Source organism: Falco peregrinus, chromosome Z, assembly GCF_023634155.1.
Source record: "Falco peregrinus isolate bFalPer1 chromosome Z, bFalPer1.pri, whole genome shotgun sequence".
NCBI lineage: Eukaryota > Metazoa > Chordata > Aves > Falconiformes > Falconidae > Falco > Falco peregrinus.
This window is the reverse complement of record NC_073739.1, coordinates 72,223,243-72,246,159: the sequence shown is the minus strand read 5'-3', so window position 1 is coordinate 72,246,159 and position 22,917 is coordinate 72,223,243. Positions and strand designations below refer to the sequence as shown.

At 35.9% G+C, this 22,917-nt stretch overlaps 1 protein-coding gene across 1 annotated transcript in view; it reads left to right on the top strand.

Annotated features, from left to right (window-relative positions):
* SPEF2 (sperm flagellar 2) overlaps window positions 1-22,917 on the top strand; it is an 87,302-nt gene that overhangs the window by 26,637 nt on the left and 37,748 nt on the right. Inside the window, exons 11-25 of the mRNA XM_055791631.1 lie at window positions 502-721; window positions 1,152-1,282; window positions 1,498-1,576; window positions 4,182-4,255; window positions 5,054-5,157; window positions 6,011-6,258; window positions 8,052-8,160; window positions 8,973-9,133; window positions 11,343-11,497; window positions 12,946-13,073; window positions 13,182-13,320; window positions 17,450-17,587; window positions 20,021-20,181; window positions 20,963-21,146; window positions 21,928-22,090. Of these exons, the coding sequence (XP_055647606.1) occupies window positions 502-721; window positions 1,152-1,282; window positions 1,498-1,576; window positions 4,182-4,255; window positions 5,054-5,157; window positions 6,011-6,258; window positions 8,052-8,160; window positions 8,973-9,133; window positions 11,343-11,497; window positions 12,946-13,073; window positions 13,182-13,320; window positions 17,450-17,587; window positions 20,021-20,181; window positions 20,963-21,146; window positions 21,928-22,090 (2,194 nt within the window). The remainder of the gene's footprint in view (window positions 1-501; window positions 722-1,151; window positions 1,283-1,497; window positions 1,577-4,181; window positions 4,256-5,053; window positions 5,158-6,010; window positions 6,259-8,051; window positions 8,161-8,972; window positions 9,134-11,342; window positions 11,498-12,945; window positions 13,074-13,181; window positions 13,321-17,449; window positions 17,588-20,020; window positions 20,182-20,962; window positions 21,147-21,927; window positions 22,091-22,917) is intronic.

The following is a 22,917-nucleotide window of genomic DNA, read 5'->3' as shown; positions in this document are numbered from 1 at the left end:
TTTTGGGTTTTTTTTCTCTCTATTTGAGAAACATACATATATGTTCAAGTGTGTAAGGCAAGTATATATATTTGAAAATTTTTATGGACAAAGATTTCAAAGATTTATGTGTGATACTGAGCAATAATATTGCACAGGTTTTGCAGTGCTGAATATTAGGATATTGGGCTTCTATTCCAAAAATCTGCTACTGATTCATACTGTGGTATTGGTAAAATGATTTTTAATGTTTATGGAATTAAAAATTGTCTAGGAATCTATGAAAAATGTTGAAGGAGTACTTGTCTCTCTCAACTAGGTATTAGTGAATATCAATAAATACTTAATGATTATGACATAATTATAGCTTTTAACGAGGGTCTATTCTAAAAATATTTTAATATTTAGTACTATTCAGGTGTGGTTATTGTGCGTATTGTGTTTCTGTATAAATACATATAACTAGAAAGTTGAAAGACAAGGCATATTGACAAATTATTTGGTAATTTGTCATTTATACAGAGTATGACAGGGGAATGGTGCCCAACTGAAGAGAACAGTGAAAACAAACCTCCACTTAATAACAACATATTGGGTCACGTGCTTCATAGACTGATGGAGATTTTCTATCCTCTAAAACCCAATTCTTCACCTCCAGTATTTCCTCCATTTCCTGTCAAAGGATGTATTTTGGGAAAACCTTTTAGTGGAAAAACTACCTGTTTAAAGTTTATTGAAAAAGGTAGAGATATTTTTCCCCCTAAAATTCTTAGAAATGTTTATTTGTGTTAAAATCCCACTCTAAAATGAAAATTGTTTGGGCAAATCCTTGCATTACTAATCTTTGAATGTCAGCTGCATCTCTGTTTTGCGAGAGTTGGCTGGAAGTCATTCATTCATTATCTCCAAAATGAGATTAACAACACCTAAACTTGAATTTAGTGTTAATTTAGTATTCTGCATTGAGAGTTTGGGGATGTTTGTTAATGGAAAAGTCTAGTGAGATCTCTATGTGATTGTAGATGCATGCTGTGCAGTGGTTACAGAGAAGAGACAGTGGAAATAGCTTACATCAAAAGCCCAAATGAAATAATCCAATTGTCAGTAATAGTCTCTCTGTATGTATGCTCAACTGAAACTGTAAACTGAACTGATTTTTTTTTGTGTATTAGTTTGCAATATTCAGGTACTTTCTGTTGATAATCTGGTTCAGGAGGCCATCCAAGCTTTTCTGAAGAATGAAATGAAAAGTGCACACAGTGGGATTCCACAAGAAGCAGAGAGTTCTGGGGAACAAGATGAGGTAAGTATTTTTGTTCATTTTGGGTTTGGCTCCCACAGGGATATGAGAATGAAATATATAAGAAAGAAAGCATGTTTCAATGTTTTTTACTAGATTTCAAACTTAATCCTAAATTTTGACTTACAAGACCAAGAACCAGCTAGAATTGACAGACTTGTTTTTCCTGTAATACGTATGTGCTTTTCTAATACATTTCTTTTCATGATTGATACAAGGTCCAGAAGAACTTACCAAAATTACCACAGAAAGTTCTAAAAAACCTCCAGACACAAACAGCTATCAATGGAACTAAAGGTGTGTATATATTTTATTTACATGTATGGCTATGTATAGTTATAAAATTTAATTTTCATTCTTATCTTATTTGATTTAAATGGCAATTCCCCTTTCTCTTGTACATTTGAGGTAATATCCATGACATCTGAGTTTTCACAGTAGTTTCTGTAATGGATTTCCTGATTCCATACTTTCTTAGTGCTTGGGAGTAGCAAGTGCAGGCTGCTCCATGGAGGAAGGTGGGTTAGGTGACAAGGGCAATAGCAAAGCAGGAAGCGCCAATATTCACAAAGAGTCAGGATACCGACTGAAGTCAGGGCCACTGTCAGGTCCAGAGGCATTGATCAGCATGAGCCTCAGTCTGGTGACAACTATGCAATTCTGACAGTGAAGTAAGTCTGATGTCAAGCTGGGTACTCAAGTCATAAGGTGTGGATCAGGGTTAAAATTAAGGAGATAGTATATAGGGTGCAAACATGGCTGCTACACAGCTGTAATGTACCACAGACAGGGTCTAGGATGAGAGCTTCAGCTTCAAAGCAGTTTCCAAAAGGAAGGAAGGGCAAGCCCTCACCTTCCCTCACTTTTCTTTACAACAGATTTTACCAAGAAGGGAACTGACAATGCGGGTAGCCACCTAAACTCAAAGTCACAGAATGGATGAGGGTGGAAGGAAGATCATCTAGTTCAGCCCTCCTCTTCAAAGCAGGGACACTACAGCAGGCTGTTCAGAGCTATGTTCAGTTTGATGCTGAACATCTCCAAGGATGGACACTCCACAACTGCACTGAGCAACATGTTCCAATATTCTGTAACTGTTACAATTAGTATTTTTATATTTAAATGGAATTTCCTGTGTTTCAGTTCAAGTCTGTTGCTGTTCGTTGTTTTACTTGGCTAAGAAGAGCCTGTCTCTGTTTTCTTTACTCCTGTCCCCACCCCCAGATATTTCTGTATACTGATAAGATTCAGGCCTTCTCTTCTTCAGACTGAACAGTCCCAGCACTCAGCCTCTCCTTGTGTGTCACGTATTCCCAGACCTTAGTATTTGTCAGGGCCTTGTCCAGTATATCCATGTCTTTCTGGCCCTGGGGAGTTCCGAAGTGGACACAGCACTCCAGATAGGGTCTCACCAGTGCCGTATCTTAATGTGGTCCAGGACACTGTTGGCCGCCTTTGCTGCAAGGGCCCATTGCTAACTCACGGTCAGCTTGGTCTCCTCTAGGGCCTCCAGGCCCTTCTCTGCAAAGCTGCTTTCAAGGCCCCCAGCTGGTGCTGAAGGCATAGGGTTTTCCCTCACCAGGTGCAGGACTTTGCATTTCCCTGTGCTGAACTTTGTGAGACTCCTGTTGGCCCTTTTCTCCAGCCCATCGAGGTCCCTCTGAAGGGCAGCACAACCACCTGGCTGGTCAACCGCTCCTCCCGGTTTTGTACTGTCTGCAAACGCATTCTGTCTCACCATGCAGGTCATTAATGAAGATCTTAAACAATATTGGTGTCAGGTTCAGCACCTGGGGTGCAGCACTGACCACTGACCTTCTGCCGCTCTTCACATTGCTGATGACAACCCCCTGAGCCTGTCAGTTCTGCCAGTTTTCAGTCCAACTCACCGTCCACTTACCTAGTCCGTACTTCATCCGTCTGTCTATGAGGATGTTAAGGAAGACAGTGTCAGAAGTCAAAGCAAGCAGCACGTGCTGATTGTCTGTCAACCACTGAGGCTGCCACCTCATTGTAGAAGGCTGTCAGGTTAGTCAGGCATGATTTCCCCTTCACAAATCCATCCTTTCAACTCCCAGTGGTCTTCTTGCCCTTAGTGTACTTGGAAATGGTTTCCATGCTTACTCCTTCCCTCAGTTCCTAGGGACCGAGGTGAGGCTGACTGGCTGGGGCTTGTATGTCCCCAGTTCCTCCTTCTTGCTTTCCTTGAAAAGAGCGGCAGTTGCATTCTTCTAGTCCTAGGAATCTCTCCCAGTCACCAGGACCTTTCAAAGATCATTGAGAGTGGCTCAGCAATAACATCATCCCGTTCCCTCAGCATGTGTGGGTATATGCCATCAGGTCCCATGGACTTGTGTATTGCCAGTTTATTTAAATGTTCCTTAAACTGTTTTTCCTCCAGCAAGGGTGAATCTTTCTTGCTGCGGACTTTTCTGCTAGTCGCAGGATACCTCAGTCTTTTGCATGTCTCTTTCAGCATGCCCACATTTTTCCTAGCCTTCCTTTTGCTGTGGAGATACCTGTAAAGAGCCTTCATTTTGCTCTTCTGACTAGACATAAGATAAGGCCCTTTCCCCATGAGAACTGTCAAGAATTGAAGCATATTTCCTGGAGACATAGTACAGTTTCCATCCTTGGAGGTTTTCAAGATCACAGTGGGTAAAAAACTGGGCAACCTAGGCTGACCTTTAACTCATGCCTCTTTGAGCAGAAGGTTGAACTTGAACTAGGTGACTTCCAGAAGCTGCTTCCAACCTAAATTAATCAATGTTCCTATGCTTCTAACACTTGTAGATCCTGTATTGATTTGTTTAAAGAACGATAATGAAGTGTATACTTTCATTACTTATCTATAGTAAAAGATATTATAGAATTGTCAAACTTCATATTATACCTATTTTAGGCAATTGTCCTCCCAAAAAGGATCCATCTGGACAAGAATTTACATCAGATAACAGTCAGGATGGTTTATCCAAGGTTTGTAATCCAATTTTAGCTTCTACTTTATAAAGATTCATTGGTTAAATTACATGTTGACACCCTTTCATCATTCTGAATTAATTTATTCACCTCACTGCAAGCATTTTCTGTGTGAAATATGAGAAGAGTTTATTATGAAAATCTGTTCCAGTGTTTGCTGGTTAGAGGTGTACTTATTGTTAAAGTTCTATATCTTCGCGTTAAACCTCACATTTATGTAAGGCATGATACATTCTGTCATTTCTGAGTTAGCAAAAACATTCCTGATCTTCCTGCTGCCAAGATCATTCATCTTATGACAAGGTTTATTTTCTTTATGTTGAAAAATACTTAATTCTACAATGTTCTCTTTGACTTCGTTGCTCACTGGAAAATGCTTTGAAAACTAAGGTATAGAAGAAACCCTGTAGAACTAATGGAGTTAAATACTGCCATAGAAAACTGTCAGTGGATTTATGGTAGTGAAAATCAGATTAATCTTAGAAACAGAACACTTTATTTTTTATTTCTTGGCCTTCATATCCTTTGTTTCTCAACCTCGTTTCTGTCTGGCATTTTCATGAGTGTAACGATGGAAATTAGTTGGAGATTTCAATTAAGTAAGGCCTTTTTTACATCAGTTAAAAATATTTTTCCTTAATAGATAACAATAAATGTCAAATATAAATAAGACAATAAACATTAAATTTAAATAAATAAATAATATATAATATATGAAGTAGAATCATAATCTTTCTAACAGTGAATGTTGTGAACATTTTAAGCATATTAGTCTTACACTGCACTCTTTCACAGCTATCTGTACGTGCCCAGCTTGGTGCCGCATCACAGAATTTGTTGAAGAAAGGAAAAAGTATTCCCGATGAATTACTAATTGACATCCTATTGGAAGCCATTAAGTATGAAATTGTATAGCTTTTTTCCTCAGTTATTTAGAATGTTATTATCTATCCTGTAGTCAAGATTCAGCCAATTCTCTTTATTAAGGTATTTTTTGAACACTGGACTCTTCTACCTGAAAGGTGGAGCTAATTATTGAAGTTAGTTAATGCTCGTTTTATGTAAGCAGTAGAATGCTAGCGGTAAAGTCTAGCCCTAAACTATGGAAACATTATTGTATACTACTGAAGGTAAGTAAAAATATACACAAGACTATAACATAGTCATTAAATATTACTAATGTTTCGATTAGTTGGAAGCTATTCAGCATGTGCTACTATTTTTTTTTTTAGATTTTGTGAAATGCATAATCCAAGCATTCATACTTCAGCAGTTAGGTTACTTATTTTTGTCTACTCTTGTTTGACAGAAAATTGTCTCAACTACTCTGATGCAATTGGCACTTAAGTTCCCACATGAATATCATTTCAGTTATATTACTCCTATTAGTATATTTTAAATTTATGAATATTTTAAAGTTATGAAACAGATTTTGCTGTTCTTTACTTCAGTACAAAAGTTAGAGAAAATAATGAAATTACACCTCTGATTATAGTCTGTAGAGTGGTTTTGAAAACTTTATTTACCAAGATAGCAACAATTGTTTTGCTTTTGTTTTTCACTTTTAGTTAGGCCTGATGTTATTTTTCTGATTTTAAATCAGCTTTACAGTTTTAATAATATCAGTCATATTCATCAGAATATTTAATACACTGAGTTCAAAATGAAAGACTGCTAGGGCAAGCTTTCCTTTAGGTGTTACTATTATGCTATCAATTCACTGGATAATTCTGGTTCTTCATTTACTTCTAGCCAAACACCACCAGAGAAGGGGTGGATTATGGATGGGTTTCCAATGACAATTGATCAGGCAAAGCTATTTGAAAAAGCCTATACAGGGCTTGATCCAGAAACAAAAGATGAAAATTGTGGAAAGCTCTCACTTGTTACAGATCCTAGAGTCCCTAGCAAGCTTCCTGTTACCTCACCTGCATTTGATGTTTCTATACTATTGGATATTTCAGACACTGTGGTACTGAAACGTGTGGCAAACTTGAAGTGTAAGTTTTTAACTACTTTTAACAAAGTAAAATGACAAGCAGATTCTGATGTATAGGGAAGGTAAAGATTATTATAATACTGAAATGACTAAATTGTGAGTACTATGCAATGTAATATCAAGTTTCGTATTTTAATTAAAAGTACTAAATTATAAAATACCTGTATTTTCCTCTGACGGTTAAGAAATTAGAAATTATTTAGATTTCTTGACAGCTTTCTCCTCCATCTGTAAGGCCCCTTTTAACTTTAGCTGTCTAAAAATATGACTTGGTAGGTATAAGTAACATGTTAATCCCAAACGTTATTTACCAGATACAGCTGTAAGTTGTACTTACTGGGGCAAAATAGCTCACTGCACAATTTCTCAACATCTCACAGTATCACTTTCATTAACTGTTCATTATCACCTTGAATGCTTCCAGATTATTTTAAATACTTTTATTTGTTTTAGTCAAAGGCAGATGGGAGGTGTGCAAGTGCATGTGTATATGCTTGTTTGTGTTTGTACTGAATTCTCACTGGAGCTGAGGTAGTAGAGTGGCTGGTGTTAGTATCACATAAAACAGCAGCTGGAAAAAACACAAGTTACAACAGGTGCAGAAATATGCCTCAATACAAATTATTGTGTGTAAGTAGTGTTTTTCTCCAGGAGACACATTTGGAAAGGGATGAAGGAAATTATAACCAAAGGAGTGTGCCAACATTCATTCCCTGGGAGTGCCAGCATTCATTCCCTATTGATTACTGCCTTTGTCTTGTCTTCACTTAATCAGTGAACAATCAGAAATTGTCAGTTTTAGCAAACAAAGGCAAAGACATCAAAGGCTTTTTAAGGGCTGTTTCATTTCCAGACCACACAGTTTTAGTTGCCCTTACACACCTTGGCAAAACTTAAGTTCTTTTCATTAATATGACCCATGTTGTCCAAATTATAAGGAGGTTCCTCTTCATTGTTTTCACTGCAGCACTTACATGGCACATAGCTTTAATTAAAGCACCGTTTAACTTTTATGTGTAGGTAGGAGTGAGGATAAGGCAAAACCAGTAGAGCTTCTGCTGACAAGGCGGTGAAGATAAATGTATATACACTTGAAATATTTGTTAATTTAAAGACCTTGTGTTGCAGAAACACTTTGAAAATGTGATAATACATGATAATGCAATATAATCTCAGAAATCCAAACAGAATTTCTTTCATAAGATGTATCGTGGTGATAGAAAGAGTCAAAAGAACAATTAAAAAAAATCATAAATCTATAAAAAATGGCTTATTCCTTAATGAATTAAAGTCTTTTTTTTTAAGTTTAGAGAAGACTCGGAGAGAAAGAGTACCTTGACTTCCAGTGCAGTGGAATATCTACCCACTGTTGTGAAAAGGAGTAGTTACTTCAAGGAAGATTCAAATTAGATTTGGAAAATCCCTTCTAACTGTTAGAATAGATAAGCCTAAAATAGTCTGCCTACAGGAATGTTCCCTCTATACAGCTGGAGATTTCTGTGACTGCAGATCATCCTTCAGGAAATATTACTGGTATAACTGGCTATGAATTTAAACAAAGGAAGAGGCAAGACACTGTCTTCAGGTCCTTTCCAGCTTAATTTAATATTTGTATGATTTTCTCTTGACTTTTCCTTTTTTTTAAGGAAGTTTGGTACCCAGTTTTTAAATGCAGAAATGTAAGATCAAGAAACACTGAAATTTTTCTTTTAATAATTACCTTACTTTGGGCGAATAACTGCCTGCATAGTTGCCTTTTTCAATATATGCTTATATATGCTGTTTTCCACACAGCAGATAAATCAAAATCATCTCAAACTGAACAGGAGAACAACAGTACAAATTCAGATTCTGATATCCTAGAAGAGAAAATTGACTTAGCAAGGGACCAGGTACTACATAGGTATGTTATATGAAGCACAAAAAAATTGCTTCAGACAGATGTTTAGGGATATAATTAATCTGAATCTCATATGATAGTACTGACATGCCTAATGTTAAGCATTTCTTTAGGAGTTTCTCTAATGTGGAGCTTAAAAAGTACTTTCATTTTTGGCACAATATAAATAATCCTAGAAAATAAGAATCCATGTGTTTTGCTTTTCCAGGGAGATTTTCTTTTTCAGATATATATATTGCATGAACAATACGTATACATATGCATATCTATATGCATCTATGCATACATATATCTGAGGTATGTCATACAACATGTGACTGCCTCTTGAGTGAAAGGCACTTGAGTTACAGATTTTCTAAAATTATGTCTTGCACTTTTACATTTATGAAAAAGAGTTTCGTATTTTTTATTGAATCATTAGATGTTTAACTTTACATAGACCAAAATCAAGTCAAGATTTGTTTCTAAATATTTGATGCTATTACCTATTGCAGACTATTATTATATTGATTATTATTGTTTTAGTTGTGATATAAGAAAGTAGGTTTAGCTTGTGACAAGAAAGAGTAAGGAATATATGACTAGTTAACAGTAGGATTTTGAAATTTTTCCTATGTTGAAAATGAAGGGGTTGATGTGAATGGAGTATAATTTTGCAAAAAATGTTGCATGGATTTGTTCTAGATTAAATTAGATAGTTTGCTTTTTCTTTTTTTTATTAATTTGGATGGATTATTATTCTATTAATAACATGGAAAATTTTTTGTTTTCCAATAGTTAGATTTTAATTTTATACATTATTATGATTTTTGTAGACTTTCAGGCTTTCTAGACATGTGGCCAAAATTAGAGAAATGGTTTTCAGGCCATCAGAATATTCTAGTGAAAGTCAACGCAGAGACAGAAGAAAGTCTTGTGTGCCAAACAGTTGAAGAAATTATAATGGAAGAAATTGCAAAAACCCAGAATAGAAGTAAGTTTTCTGGTTCTTACTTTTTACAGTTCAGTCAGAAAATACTTTGTTCTTCATAATTAATAACTGACATGTAAAAACTGTATGGAAACATACATTTTCACTGGCCATGCAAGACTTTGGGGATGTGTGAGTTAGTGACAAGTGCACTAGAACTCTGAACTTTTTGTTGTGTTTTTACCATTTCAGAGGATGTGGACCAATTTCATATAACTGTAACAATCATTTAAGAAAAAGTTTTAAAATAATTAAAAGAAAATGTAATTTGGATTTATTTAAATTCCATGAAGTAAAGGATTACTAAATCAAATCCTTTCTTCCTGGTTTAAATATTACAGCTAGCATCTACGCCATATGGGATAGCTTAACGGTATAAGAAAGATTAACTTGGCATTATCAACATGTATTCAATTATCATCAGCAGCTTAAAAACATGGATAACTTAGAGTGTTTTTGATATGTGTTTTGGTGCATCTTTATTCCATTTTTCCTCTTAATGACCCAAAATGAAGAATAATTTAAAAATTAAGAAGGAAAAATGATGAAGTATCCAGGGGAAAAGATGCATCAAGTGAACCAGGATTAGTAGACATCTGAGTAACCATTTTTTTTCTTCATAATTATTACATGAAAGTCTTGATGTGTCTTCTGCCACCAAAACAAAAAAACAAAACAAACCAAAACAGAAGTATTAGCTTGGAAAGTACCTGGAAGGCACAAACAGTAAAAAAGGTTAGAGTGCTACTTCTGCACAAGGTTTCCACTTCATGAAAAATTCTTGGAAATACCATACCTGACAGAAAACTGGATGAGCATTTTTGAAGAACTACCTGGTTGGAACTGGTTTTTTTATGTGCTTGTATGTAATTCAGAGTGCTGCTGGAGTCAACAGCAAAATTCCTATTGATGCAGATGTAGTTGAAAATTTGTGGTTAGAGTCCAGCTACCTTTTAGAAGTATTGTAAGGGCTATTTACTTCCTATGGAGAAATCCCTGTGGCCAGTTAATAATGTCAGATTTCATGTTTATTTTGATAGATTCCCAGATGTCCTTCACTACTAGGTTAATATAAGCAGAACAGAGGTGTGAGAAGGTATATTAATTAGTCAGACGTCAGTAGCGTTCTAGGAATGACACGGTAAACCTAAATCCAGAGACAGGTTCTCAAAATGTTTAGCAGAAGCTGAAGTAGTTAACATATTTTATGTGGCCAACAGTTTTGTTCTTTTTATAAACTTAAATCAGGAGAATGAGAACAGTTTTTCCATTGAAGCACCCAGCAAGATAGTGTTTTTCAGATGCATATTTGCCACACTGAAAGTAAAACAAAACACATCTATTCTTTAAATGTTAAGCTTCTTCCAAACAAAAATATAAGACTGTCAGTTAATGCAAGCTTCTTTATTTTCTTTGAATATTTTCAAATCCGCAGCAAAACTGGCCAGAATTCATGCACATGATTCTGAGCGGTTAATTAATGTTAACTTAAAACCCTAGTTGTTGTAGGATCCTTCTATGGCCACTGAGGAGATGCTGGTATCTTTCCAGAGGTCCGTACAGATCCTAGGGTTGAATCATTTTCTGAAGCTGCTAACTACATTCAGTATTTTTTTGCTATACTATAAGATAGCAGGGTTAGTTTTTCACTGGGTTGTTCTCTACCACATGACCTTTTCTGTTTCTTTTTTCCCATGCATCATCTTTCATACTTCCCAGCTTCTCCTCAGAGTAAGGTGTATTCTCCATATTAGGTCAGATTTAGCTCAATTTATCTGTTTGTTTCTTCTTAAATGTTGGTTTTTCTTGATTCAGTCTTTCCCAAGTCTGGCATGGAAGTGTTTACAACTGTTCTTTAATTAAGCAGGGAGTCCTTGAAATCATGATAGTTATAATGAATCTCAGAATTGTATCAACACCACTGGCCTTGGTTTACCTGGTAAAGAATTTGTTTCATATATATACATACTAATTCATTATCTGCCTGTTTCTTTCACAGTGATGGTTTTGGAACAGTATCAGTCCTGCGAAATATAAGCTTAACTGGAAAGCAATTTTATAACTCTGACATCACTGATTTGATCAGTGTATTTTTTGATGAACAACACCAAAGTAATGAAATAACAAATCTGTTCTATTATTTTGAACTTGTCAAATACACAGATATCTAATTCTGTATATTGATACTTAGAATACATTTTAAGGTACTAATTTTACATTCATATGCAAGGGTCTGCTCAAGAAATACCACCAGGAGATAAGCTTTTACCAGTTACACCGCAAGATCTGCTTCCTCCCATTCCTGTGGAACTACCACCAATTGAACCAGGATCAGATCAATGGATTTATGTAGATGAACCACTTCCCAAGGTATGTTAGTTTGTGGTTAAAAGTCTTATATATCAAAGTATACTTTTTTCTCATTTTTTTATGCGTATTCTACCTAAACCTTTTGTCCCATTGCATGTTCTCTTTGTAGTATTTTTCAATGAAAAATAAACTAGTACTACGTTAAACAAATAACAGTTGCTACTAAAATACATAAAATTATGAAAGTTTAAAATTTTATCTTTTTTTTTTCTAAATTCTTTACAATGATGATGAAGAATAGAGTATGGATGCCAAAATAAGAATGCTTTATAATATCATGTAATACTAGCATAGACTTACCATGTCAGTTTCCTGTCTCTGACAAGGGCCAGTTGTGCATCTCATAGAAGGAGTGTAAGAATGAAAGCATGAACTGATCTTTCTCCTGGGTTACTTTTTTCTAACAGGTTTTCCCCAAGGACATCTGCATAGTTTCCAAGGATCTGAAATTTAGGGGTTTCCTGAGATTACTTTATATCTGCATCTTTGTGTTTAGTAGCTCACAATAGAATCTTCTTCCCTTATTATGTCTAGGTGTTTTCTTTGATGCAGTTTGTTTCCTGATCTCCATGATATAGCCTGAATAATTGAGCTCATTCTGAAAAAGTATTTCTGTTTCTTTGCTTTAAACCTGTAGTTTGCTTGGGACATTTGATGACCCTAGTTCTTGTATTGTGAGTTACAATAAATAATAATTCTATAATCACCTTCTGAAGATAGTTAAGATGTGAAAGGCATCTATTAAATCTTCATTTTTTTCAGTGTTGCTTTGCTTCTCCAATACAGTCATAACCTGTTTAACATTCCTTATGAGGAGCAATTCATATGTTCAGTCACAATTCTTGCCCTTCTGTCTGTCTCTTCCAGTTCTGCTGTAAATTTTTTGAGATGGGGAGCTGGGTCTGCTTGCAGTATTTTAAGATTTGGATTTCAAGGGTGCATAATGATGCTTTGTGTTTTGTTCTGTAATTCCCTTCCTAATATTTCCTAGTTTTGCCTTCATGACTGCAGTTAGCTTGCATATGATGCATTTCCTCTGGACGTGAGCTTTATTTTGCATTTCATGACAGTCAGTCAAATATCACTTCTGCAACACTAGACAGTCAGCTTCTATTTTTAGCAGCTTGAACAGTTGTGTACCACTGAATTTCGATACTGAAGTACTCAGTTTATGAGTATATCCACAGATGCTGGAGTATTCTGCTGGAATTTGGCATTCATTTTGAGTACTGCCACTTGTTTCCAAATAAATGCACAGGATAAAACTGTATGTTGGTACAATGTCTATAATCAGCTGTAAACAGTTGTAAATCAAAAGAAATACCTAGTGAAAAAAATTCAGTAATATGATTTCATGAAATAATCTTTCTTATATTTGCTAATGCTACAGCTAAATGGGTTATCAAGAAATATATCAAATAATTTTGATGTTTTGAAAAAATTCACAGGAAATACCTGGATTTTTAGTACCTTACTGGGAAATGGTAGAAAAAGCATATATGAATACCATCAAAACTATACTTAGATGTCTAAGGGAAGAACAGCACTCTGTGATATATTACTTAGCAGATGTTAGGTGAGTAGAAATAGTGGTTTATTACATTAACATTACTATTTTGTATTTTTCTTGTGACATTCTATATGTCTTTTAACACCAAAATCTTTATTTTACCATAATTTACAGAAAACAATTCCAAGATTATTTGAAGCGTCCAGATATCAAGCAGGAGTTTGTATCTCAGTGGCAATCAGATTTTAATTCAATCGCTGATGACCTGCGAGAAGATGAGGAAACAAAAGCAGAACTACACCAAAGAGTTACTGTAAGTAAATGGCAAGTTATAATATACCCTTAAGTGTTGTTTGATTGTGTACAAGCTTGATGGAACATGAATGATATTACTATTTATGGGTTTTTTTCTTTTTTACCACTCTTAAACTATTTCACATTCTCTTGTATGTAAAGTGTTCTCCACTGTTATTTCTCTGGATTTTGGCCATATCTTTCCTATGACTTGCTGGGTTTTTTAGATTATACTGTGGTATAATCACATTGTAAAATAAATATTTCTATGCTTTCTTTATGTTTTATAGTTTTCAGAGATTTTAATAACAACTTTGGACATTTCTATCACAATCTAACAAATCCTGGCAGTCATTTAGTTTTTCCATAAATTGTATATGATATTTTCTAAAACTGATCTGTGCAAATACAGAGAATTTCTCTGAATTTTTTTTTGAGTCAAGTAATCTTTGCTAGGTCATACATGTCTTGAGAGTTCTCCACAAAAATAGAGTAAGGTCCTTACAAGTTTAGAGCCAGATTTAACATAGGCAGGAACCAGAGCTATCTTTGAATTTATGGGATTCCCAGTTCAGGACAGACATGATTTTTAATTGACTTTGTATCAGGAAATGCTCCCAGCAAACGGGAAAAAAATGCTGGCAACGTTGTTAGTTGAAGGGAACATTGGTAGAATCATGGATTAATTCAGTGAGATGGAAAAAGCATCAGACCTTCTTTTCTATAGCATTATTTCAATAGAATGAAGTAGAGGACTTAAAAATCATCACCCATATTCCTAATTTCTGCTAAATGAAATTATAAAAAGACTGAAATCACTCTGTCCTATTCTTTAGAAAGCTAAAATTTTAAATATTTGGCCTTTCTTTCATAACAGAAATCCACGTTTGACATTGTCCATTTCAAATTAAGTTAAGAGGAGGTGGCAGTCCCACATATTGCAGTGAGACTCAGATACTGCGATAAGGCTAAGCACAGTAAGGCAGTTTGGAGCAAATATATGATTTCCAGAATTTCTCTTTCTGAATGATCTGTTCTGGTCCTTCTGGATCCCAAACCTGTGGGTGAGTCTGAAGATGGTACTTCCTCTGCACTTTAAAGGCCTGCCCATTGTACCTCTCTGAATGAGAGAGTTCTGTCATCCATCCTTCCTTTATGCTAGAAAAGGAGAGAGCGGAAGTGAAAAGAGTCATAATTAGTGGAATGTTTTTCCTCAAGCATTTTCAGTTTTCCTAGACTGCTCAACTCTGCCATCTCAGCTGGACTGTTTCTGAAACACTGTCCACACTGGAAGCTGACATCTGTGAAACCTGAAAACCAAATTTCTTGATATCAACTGAAAAATGTAAATATCCACCCCATTTTGTGATGGGTGAAAAGCTCCTCAAAGTTGTAAAGCACAAAGGGCAGCCAAGGCTTTGGCATCCTTAAGATCCAAACTCAGAATTACTGGATAAAATACATGTCAGCAGCACATCTCTGTTACACTGTCTTTCAGCAATTTCTCCAACCTCCTTCTCACTCCATTGCTGTCATTTAACACTGTCAGTCACTTGGTCCCACTACTTTTCCTTCCAGATAAGAGAGGACTTAGCACGTGCAGCGATTTTTTCTTTTTTTTTTTTTTTTTTCACCGAGTACAAGGAAAGACGGAGAGAGAAGCTCTTTCACTTTGAAAAGAGGAAGAGTGGTGGGAAAAAAAAGACACACATAAAACATACTTTTAGCTTCTCCAGAGGAAGATACCTCACTGTTTCCATTTCCCATTATCGCCACTGCTTACAGTAAATGAAAACTGTGATTTGAATAATGTGAGAACAAAGTGTTCCTCCTTACATGTCTCAGGAAAGTACTGGAAGGAGCTGTACATGAGTTTGTACAAAACATCCGGGTTTTTTGTATACTGTTGGGTTTATCTGGCAAGGTTTTGATAGCAGAGGGTTTACAGAGATAGCTTCTGTGAGAAGACATCAGGGGCTGCCCCCATGTCAAACAGAGCCACTGTCAGCTGGTTCCAAGATAGACCTGCTGCTGGCCAAAGCTGAGCCAATCTGTGACTGTGATGGTGCCTCTGTAATAGCATATTTAAGAAAGGGAAAAAAATGCTGCGTGGCAGCTGTGAGAGAGGAGTGACAAAATGTGAGAGCAAGGACTATGCGGTCACCAAGGTCAGTGAAGAAGGACGAGGAGGAGGTATTACGGGCACCAGAGCAGAGATTCCCCTGCAGCCTGTGGAGAAGACCATGGTGACAAAGGTGTTCTGCTGCAGCTCATGGAGGATGACAGTGAAACAGATATCCACCCTGCAGCCCATGGAGAACTCCATGCTAGAGCAGGTGCATGTGCCCTGAAAGTAGTGGCAGCCTGTGGAGAGCCCACACCAGAGCCAGCTCCCAGCAGGAACTGTGGCCCACAGAGAGGAGCCCTTGCTGGTGCAGGTGTTCTGGCAGGACTTGAGACCCATGGGACACCCATAGTGGAGCAGTGAGATCCTGAAGGACTGCACATATAGAAAGGACCCATGCTGGAGCAGTTCTTGAAGAACTACAGCCCATGGGAAGGACCCACGTTGCAATTCATGAAATACAGCAGCCCATGAGAGGGACCCCAGTCTGGAGCAGGGGAGGAGCATGAGGAGGAAGGAGCAGCAGAGACAATGCATAATGAACTAACTGCAACGCCCCATTCCCATCTTCCCTGTGCTAGTTTGGGGCAGGAATGTAGAAGACTCAGGAAGGAAGTTGAGTCTGGGGAGAAGAAGGGGGGATGGGGGAAAGGCATTTTTAGTTTTGTTCTGTTTCTCACTATTCTGCTCTGTTATTAACTGTCAGCAAATGAAATTAATTTCCCCAAGCTGAGCCTGTTTTGCCCATCATGGTAATACTTGAGTGATCTCTCCATCATTATGTTGACCCATCAACTTTTCCATCATATTTTCTCTCCTTGTCCTGTGAGGAGGCAGAGTGATAGAGCCGCTTGGTGGACACCTGGCAGCCAGCCAAGGTCAACCCACCACTGCAAAACAGATATGTTGTATGTTTGTATCTTTTTTACTCGATAGCATATCCTTATGTGTGTATCCTACAATGTGGACAGCCATGAATGTCTGATAGTCTTTACCTTGGCTATCTTCTATCTATGCCGTCACTGATGTATTAGGTATCCCAAGGACTGCTTATTTTTGAGCTTCCCTGTGGCTTTTGTCCAACATAGGACAACTGGATTCTTCTGAAGTCCATGGACAGTGGGAGAGAAACAAGATCTGACATACTAGGCTGAGACTGAGGACTTGTGAATATGGAGTTGGTTATCACTTGAAGCCTAACCTCCTCATTGCAGGGCTAGTAGTCTTTTCTTTTTATCCTGAAACAGGTTAGGTGGGGTAGAACTGCTTGGAGCCCAAGAGACAGGTTGTCTGAGCCTACCTTAACACTGTATTTAACAGCACTCTTCTTTTCCTGTCACCTCTTATTACATAGAGGTCTGTCACTCTATTTCCATGCAGAGATGACAGGAGGGAACAGAGGGTTTGCTTGCATGTTGTATACTTAGTAGGTCTTCAGTGCTGTCAGTGAGCCACATAGTGCCGCTATTAGATATAATCACTAGTTGAAGAGCCCTTAGTTATAATGAACATTAAAGAAAAATGGCTTGGAGCTAATTGGAAGAATACTTGAACTGTGACATAATTTTCTCAGAATTTTTCCTATTACACGTCCCCTTAAAGTATCATTCTTACAAAGTATTAGTTAGCAAACCATTCAAGCAGAAAGTTGTTGGTGCAGTTGGGAGCTTAACTATTCATATTTTCATGTCTTTGTCTAGCTTAGATAGGTCTTCTCTGCCTGAGGAAAGTGAGGAAAGCAACCTATACATTCATGTCATATCTTTGTATTCTCGCTGGTGTATTTGTAAAGCTGTTTCCTGTCAGCTATTTGTAAGCACATGACTTGGTGATCAGGCTTTAACATATAACAACAAAGAAAAATCCCCAAATGGGAAGATGCCTTGTGCACAGGCAAAAAATATAATTTTAAATAATAAATATACAAAAGGTATTTTTTCTTTCATAGTTATTTCTCATATTTGATTATTATTAATATATATATAATATATATACGCACACACACACATATTATGTATTTTAGGACCTAAGAAATCGTCTCTGGGATATCTGTGATAACAGAAGGGAAGAAGCAGAGCAGGAACGTACTACTATCATGAATGATGGCTGGTTACAAGATCACAGGGGTATTGCAATGAACCATTTCTTTTCAATTATGCAGGTATGCATCTACTATAGAGTGCGGTGGAAGGGGACAATGAATTAGATTTGGAGGACAGTAAGCCTCAGAGGAATTTTGTATGGTTGTCTCCAAATAAGTGAGGGATTGAGAATTAGATAAGCAACTGTTCATGACTCTTCTGAATTTATCTAGAGAGTTAAAAGACAAAAAGTAGATGGCATTCCAAACATTTAACTGTTAGGCAGGCAGAAATGGTTAATAAAAATACCATTGTTACTGTCCAATCCCCCAGACTTTCAGTCTGTGTTGTATAGTGCTACTTTTTGCAATTTTATCAGTCCAGTAAATCATCTGAGTTTTGTAACAGAACTGTTAAAGCTGCTTATCCTTCTGTGATCATATTTATGTCTACCCTTAATTTACAAATCACATAGTACACTGCTGTTGTAGACCCATTTGCTGTTAAGGTTGTCCTGTATTTCCCGTATCACAAAATTATTTCAGTTCTGACTTCACTGGTGTGGCTGCAAATCTTACCTACAGACTAAAAAAAACCCTGCAAGGTATGTTTCTGAGAATATGCTATCATTTGTTACTTTTGAGAAATTCCATGCAAATATGACCCAGCTTTCACATATCTAACTAAAGTTTTCAATAGATAATCTTCAACTAGTTGGCTCCCCTCTCTCCCGCATTAAGCCTTTCCTTTCATTCAGCCTCACCATTAATTACTTCAGCTCCTGAAGCAGAGATTTCCCTGTGACTGCTGTTCTAGGTGCAAACATTTGGTCTAGGGCTGGACTGGAATAGACTAGACTAGGCTGGACTAGGCAGGCTTTTCTGTAAACTGAGTGAGCATTCTGGAAAAGTTTTGGCAACTTTAAAGAAGACCAATGAGAACTGCTTTAAACACATGCCATGTGATGCTAATTTGGCTGAAAATCAGGCCTAAGCAGCTTAGGGTGAGTTTCCTGCCCTTAAATTCTCTCTCTTCTATTTTTGTATGTTTAATAAACAAGATAACCACTCTTATCCTGTATGAGTGTTGTGGTAATTTAAGTAAAGTTTGTGAAGTAGTCAGTTATGATATTAAGGAAATTATTAACTCTGTTTTCCAAGTAATGCCCTAAATAAAGACTTAAGGCCACCAACTAAAGAGAGAGGTCAAAATAGCAAACTACTGCTGACTAACTGAACCACATTCATCCTGTAATTAGGATATTTACGTGACTGAGTATTTTAAAATATATCTTGAAATTAAAGTAGTATTGCTAATCTTAAATCTTTTATTTTTCTTCTTTTATATTCATGTATAGTTTTGCAATCCTAATTCTCTTCTAGCAGGATTTCATGGTTACATTTGATGCAGTCCAGAGGAGATTCACTATGAATCTAATTTGATCTCTTTTATGTGGATATGCAGAATAGCCATTTAAAATTACAAATACATGTATTAACCATATATAAGCTTTTGTTTTCCAAAAGAAAAATGCAAAGGAAACAATTTTTGGCTTTCTTAGTATATACTCCTCGGAATACATGAATTATTAATGGTAAAACTACAGAACTAAAAATACAATAACTGTATTGTTATGTTATGGCTTTGTTTGACAACCAGCCAAAAATAGGCACTTTGGTATTGAGTGCTCTTGTCTGTGGTTTTTCTGTGGGAAGTTACATATAATCCCCAGGTGGCTCTGTTACTGTATAAACACATAGATTTGTATAAATGCCGTTTATCAGATTTCTTCCCACCTTTCTGTGTACACAATGTTACGCTAGAACATATTTTCTCCTTAACTTATGGATACGTGCTGGTTTACACCACAAAGGTTTCATCCTTTGTTTTGTGAATGTGGTTTTGTGCATTTTCCCATGAATATTTAGTACTGTTTTGTCAGTTAGAAACTAACACCATACTGTATCAATAAATCAAAACATGACAGGTGTTAAATGTTTTTTTATCTTTTGAATATTGATTTCTTCTAAGATGATTCACACAAAAAAGATCACGAAAAGACACCTAGGTACATAGAGTCTGTTGGTTTCTTTGGTCCAGAAAAACTGTATGTCTTTTAAAATCACGTAAGCCCTTTTATTTTATGCTATTAAGGTTTTTACTTATTTTGAACAAAAAAAAGTATAATTTATTGGTACTAGTGTACTTGCTACTATAAAATACATACAGATCAAAAAATATTGTCATTAAATTCAGTACATCAAACATTATTTACTGTAGATCATTTTTCCTGTTCTAACAACAATTCTTAGAAACACAGGTATGAAGACATTATAGATGCAAGTATAAGTATGCATTGACTATACTACAAATTTTCAAAAAAATATGGTTATGTTTGTTGCTCTCCCTCAAACTCTTAGGATTTAGAATTCCTTCTGCTATCATGTATTTAAAAATGTAATAGAATGTTGCTCTGTCCTGTTTTGACTTGCAATCTTTCTGTCCTTCTTGAGGCTGAAGTGGATCGTTTCCAAGATACGAAGAGACTTCTTCATGACTATTATAGGGCAATGGAAGGAAAAATACCAACAGACGATGGTCAAGATTTTACTAGAATCCCATTGCTAGATATTATTGACATAGAGCAGAAAGAAGACCAAAACAAATCAAGGAGGTAGAAATGCATTAATAAATTATATGAATATCAACAAATAACTAGGGTTTATAGTAAAATGATGAGTCTTAAATCACCTTATAGATGTAATTTATCCATGATTTTTTACTGGTTTACCTATACCATTTTCACTAATACATCACTGAATTATAAAAGATTTTAAAAGCTGTCTTTGAATGAAATCTGCTATAGAAATGGTTCCTACTTCACTCTGTGTTGCTGACAGTTTCCAGCACAATCTTCACATAAGTAAGTTAAATATTATTATGGAACATTAACAGGTTTAAAATTTGCAACAATAAACATAATTAAATGGGTTATGTGATGACAAAAATAAATCAGAGCAGCCTACAAAGATGCATAGAACTGAATGCCATATTAAAAGGCAAGAGATAGCATCATGTAATTTTACAGTATCAAAAATGCCGTCAATAATGACACCTGCTTTTTTTAAAGTACTTACAGTTCATATAGAAACTATCTGAGTAATGAGGCTGTGCTTCTAGCCCATGTGGAATATATCAGCAGATCACACAGTCATTTGACGTAGTTTTATGCATCTATTGTTATTTCTTAGCTTCTGTAGTTAAACTAGATAGTTTTTTTGTCATCCACACATTTCACCACTTTTGGTCACAAGGAAAGTTCATCCTTTTTCTGTTGCTATGGCAAATTATGAAAATAGTGTTCTCATTCTTCTAGCATATTCTCCAATGTAGTTATAAATTAACACTCTTTATAGAAAGAGGGTTTGAATTATGCCTTATATTTTATTTTTAAGGATCCCTCTAGTTTCTTGGAAACTGCCTTCACCAGAAATAAATATTACGAAGTCAAAACCCAAGGCAACTCTCCAGAAGAGTGCTAAGGATGAGAGTTGTGAAAATGGAGTGACGTCTTTTGGGAGAGATGAAAAGCTTATTACATCTACATGGCAAACAGCGGTAACAGTGCTATCAAACATGGTAAGGAATGTTTTATTTACTTAAATATTTCTGGGTCAGTCAGTCAAACCCTCCCATTCAGTGGGCAGCCTAAACACACAGCCCTCACACGGTGTATCTCAATTACTTGCCTCTTGCTCCACTCTTGATATTTCTATTGAGTGTGTTTCTATGAGGAAAATGTTGGAATCTGTGTATTATCAGCACCTCTGTATTTATAACTGACCCTTTCCTTTCATTACTGAGAGAAATACTTTGTTGAGTCTGTATATCACCTTCTTCTATAATAAACTCTCCTCTTATCCCTCAATAGAAGCATGAGAAGAGGGACAAGTTTATCCTGTGATGCAATGTTTGCTCAAACCTTTCACAGCTTCAAAAGCTATGGTTACATTCTTTTTTATATATAGGTAAAAGTAAATTAAGTGGGTTTTCAAATGGTTGGTTTCTAAGTTTGCTTTTTTTTCCTCTTTGATCATTTTAAACTAAGTGAATTTTCACACCTTTACAGTGTAACTGTAGACTTGCTTTGCATAGTGTTAATTCTTAACATTTCTCACCTTTTCCTAGAGTACAGGTAATAGATTACAAGAATTAAAACCACTGTCTCCCTGTCTTGCATGTTTGCTGTAGAATTTTACTTTTGATAAATAATTAAAATGTAATCAATGTAATTAGTTTAAATAGTTTTATTTATGTGTGTATGTCTTAGCAATTACTTTCAGTAATTATAAGCTATTTAAAACAGTAGCTGCAGCGTGTTGGTACTATGTACTTTACTATGTGTGACTATGGTGTCAAGGTAACAGCTGAAATAGAGTCTAAAGAAATGGAGGAAGAAAAAGAACGTCAGCAGCTAGAACGGAGAGATCTGAAATCTTCACAGACACTGTCAGGAAAAGCTGCTGGGAAAGATACCAAAGATGCCAAAAAGCTTTCTTCCAAATCAGCTACTAAAAAGAAAGGTATTTGAAATGTGGAATTTGTTTTAGAGTGCTTGAAATTACTTAAATACAAATTACATGAGTAATACAGAAAAGAGTAAGCCAAGACATTTAATTTGGATTTAATTTCTCTTTTGAAATACCAAATGTGACATATCAGTGTGAAAAGCTGTTGGTGATAAAGGAGTGCAGAGTCTTTTGAGTGACAGTTGCATTTATTTAATCATATGTGTTGTGCTTATTGTTATGTGCAAATAAATATTCTAACTAGAACCTAGAAGGTAAGTATTTTTTTTTCTTCATGTGCTGTTTTAGAAGTAAATAGTTAGAACTAGTTTATCGAATTAAATAGAATTCCATTAAATTCTGTCTACTTTCCAGCCATAAGTGTTAAAATAAAAGTACTGGAATAGAGTGGAAAAATTATTCCATATCCCAAGATATTTTGGAATTAATTTATCAGCCATGTGGCATGGATCTATCAAAGTCCATAATTTTTATATATAACTGTAACATGGTGTAAACAAAGATCATAAAATCTAATGGCACATGTAGTCCTAAAAACACCAGAACTCGCATTGAGGTAGATCTTGCTTATAACCCTGGCAAGAATCTGTCCAACCAGGTAAGAATACAAAATTTATTTGAAAAAGAGGAACAGACCTAAACCCCCCTGTCTTTTTAGTCTAGCAATTCAGGCAGCCTGCTGGAAGGAATGCTGACCTGCAATGCTGTTTATACTTTCTTTTTTTTTTTTCATAAATACTTCCTTGACCGGGGTAGTGGTTTAAGTAACTTCCACTAACTTCCACTTCTTTCTGCACAATGTCATAGCTCCAGCAGGAAGC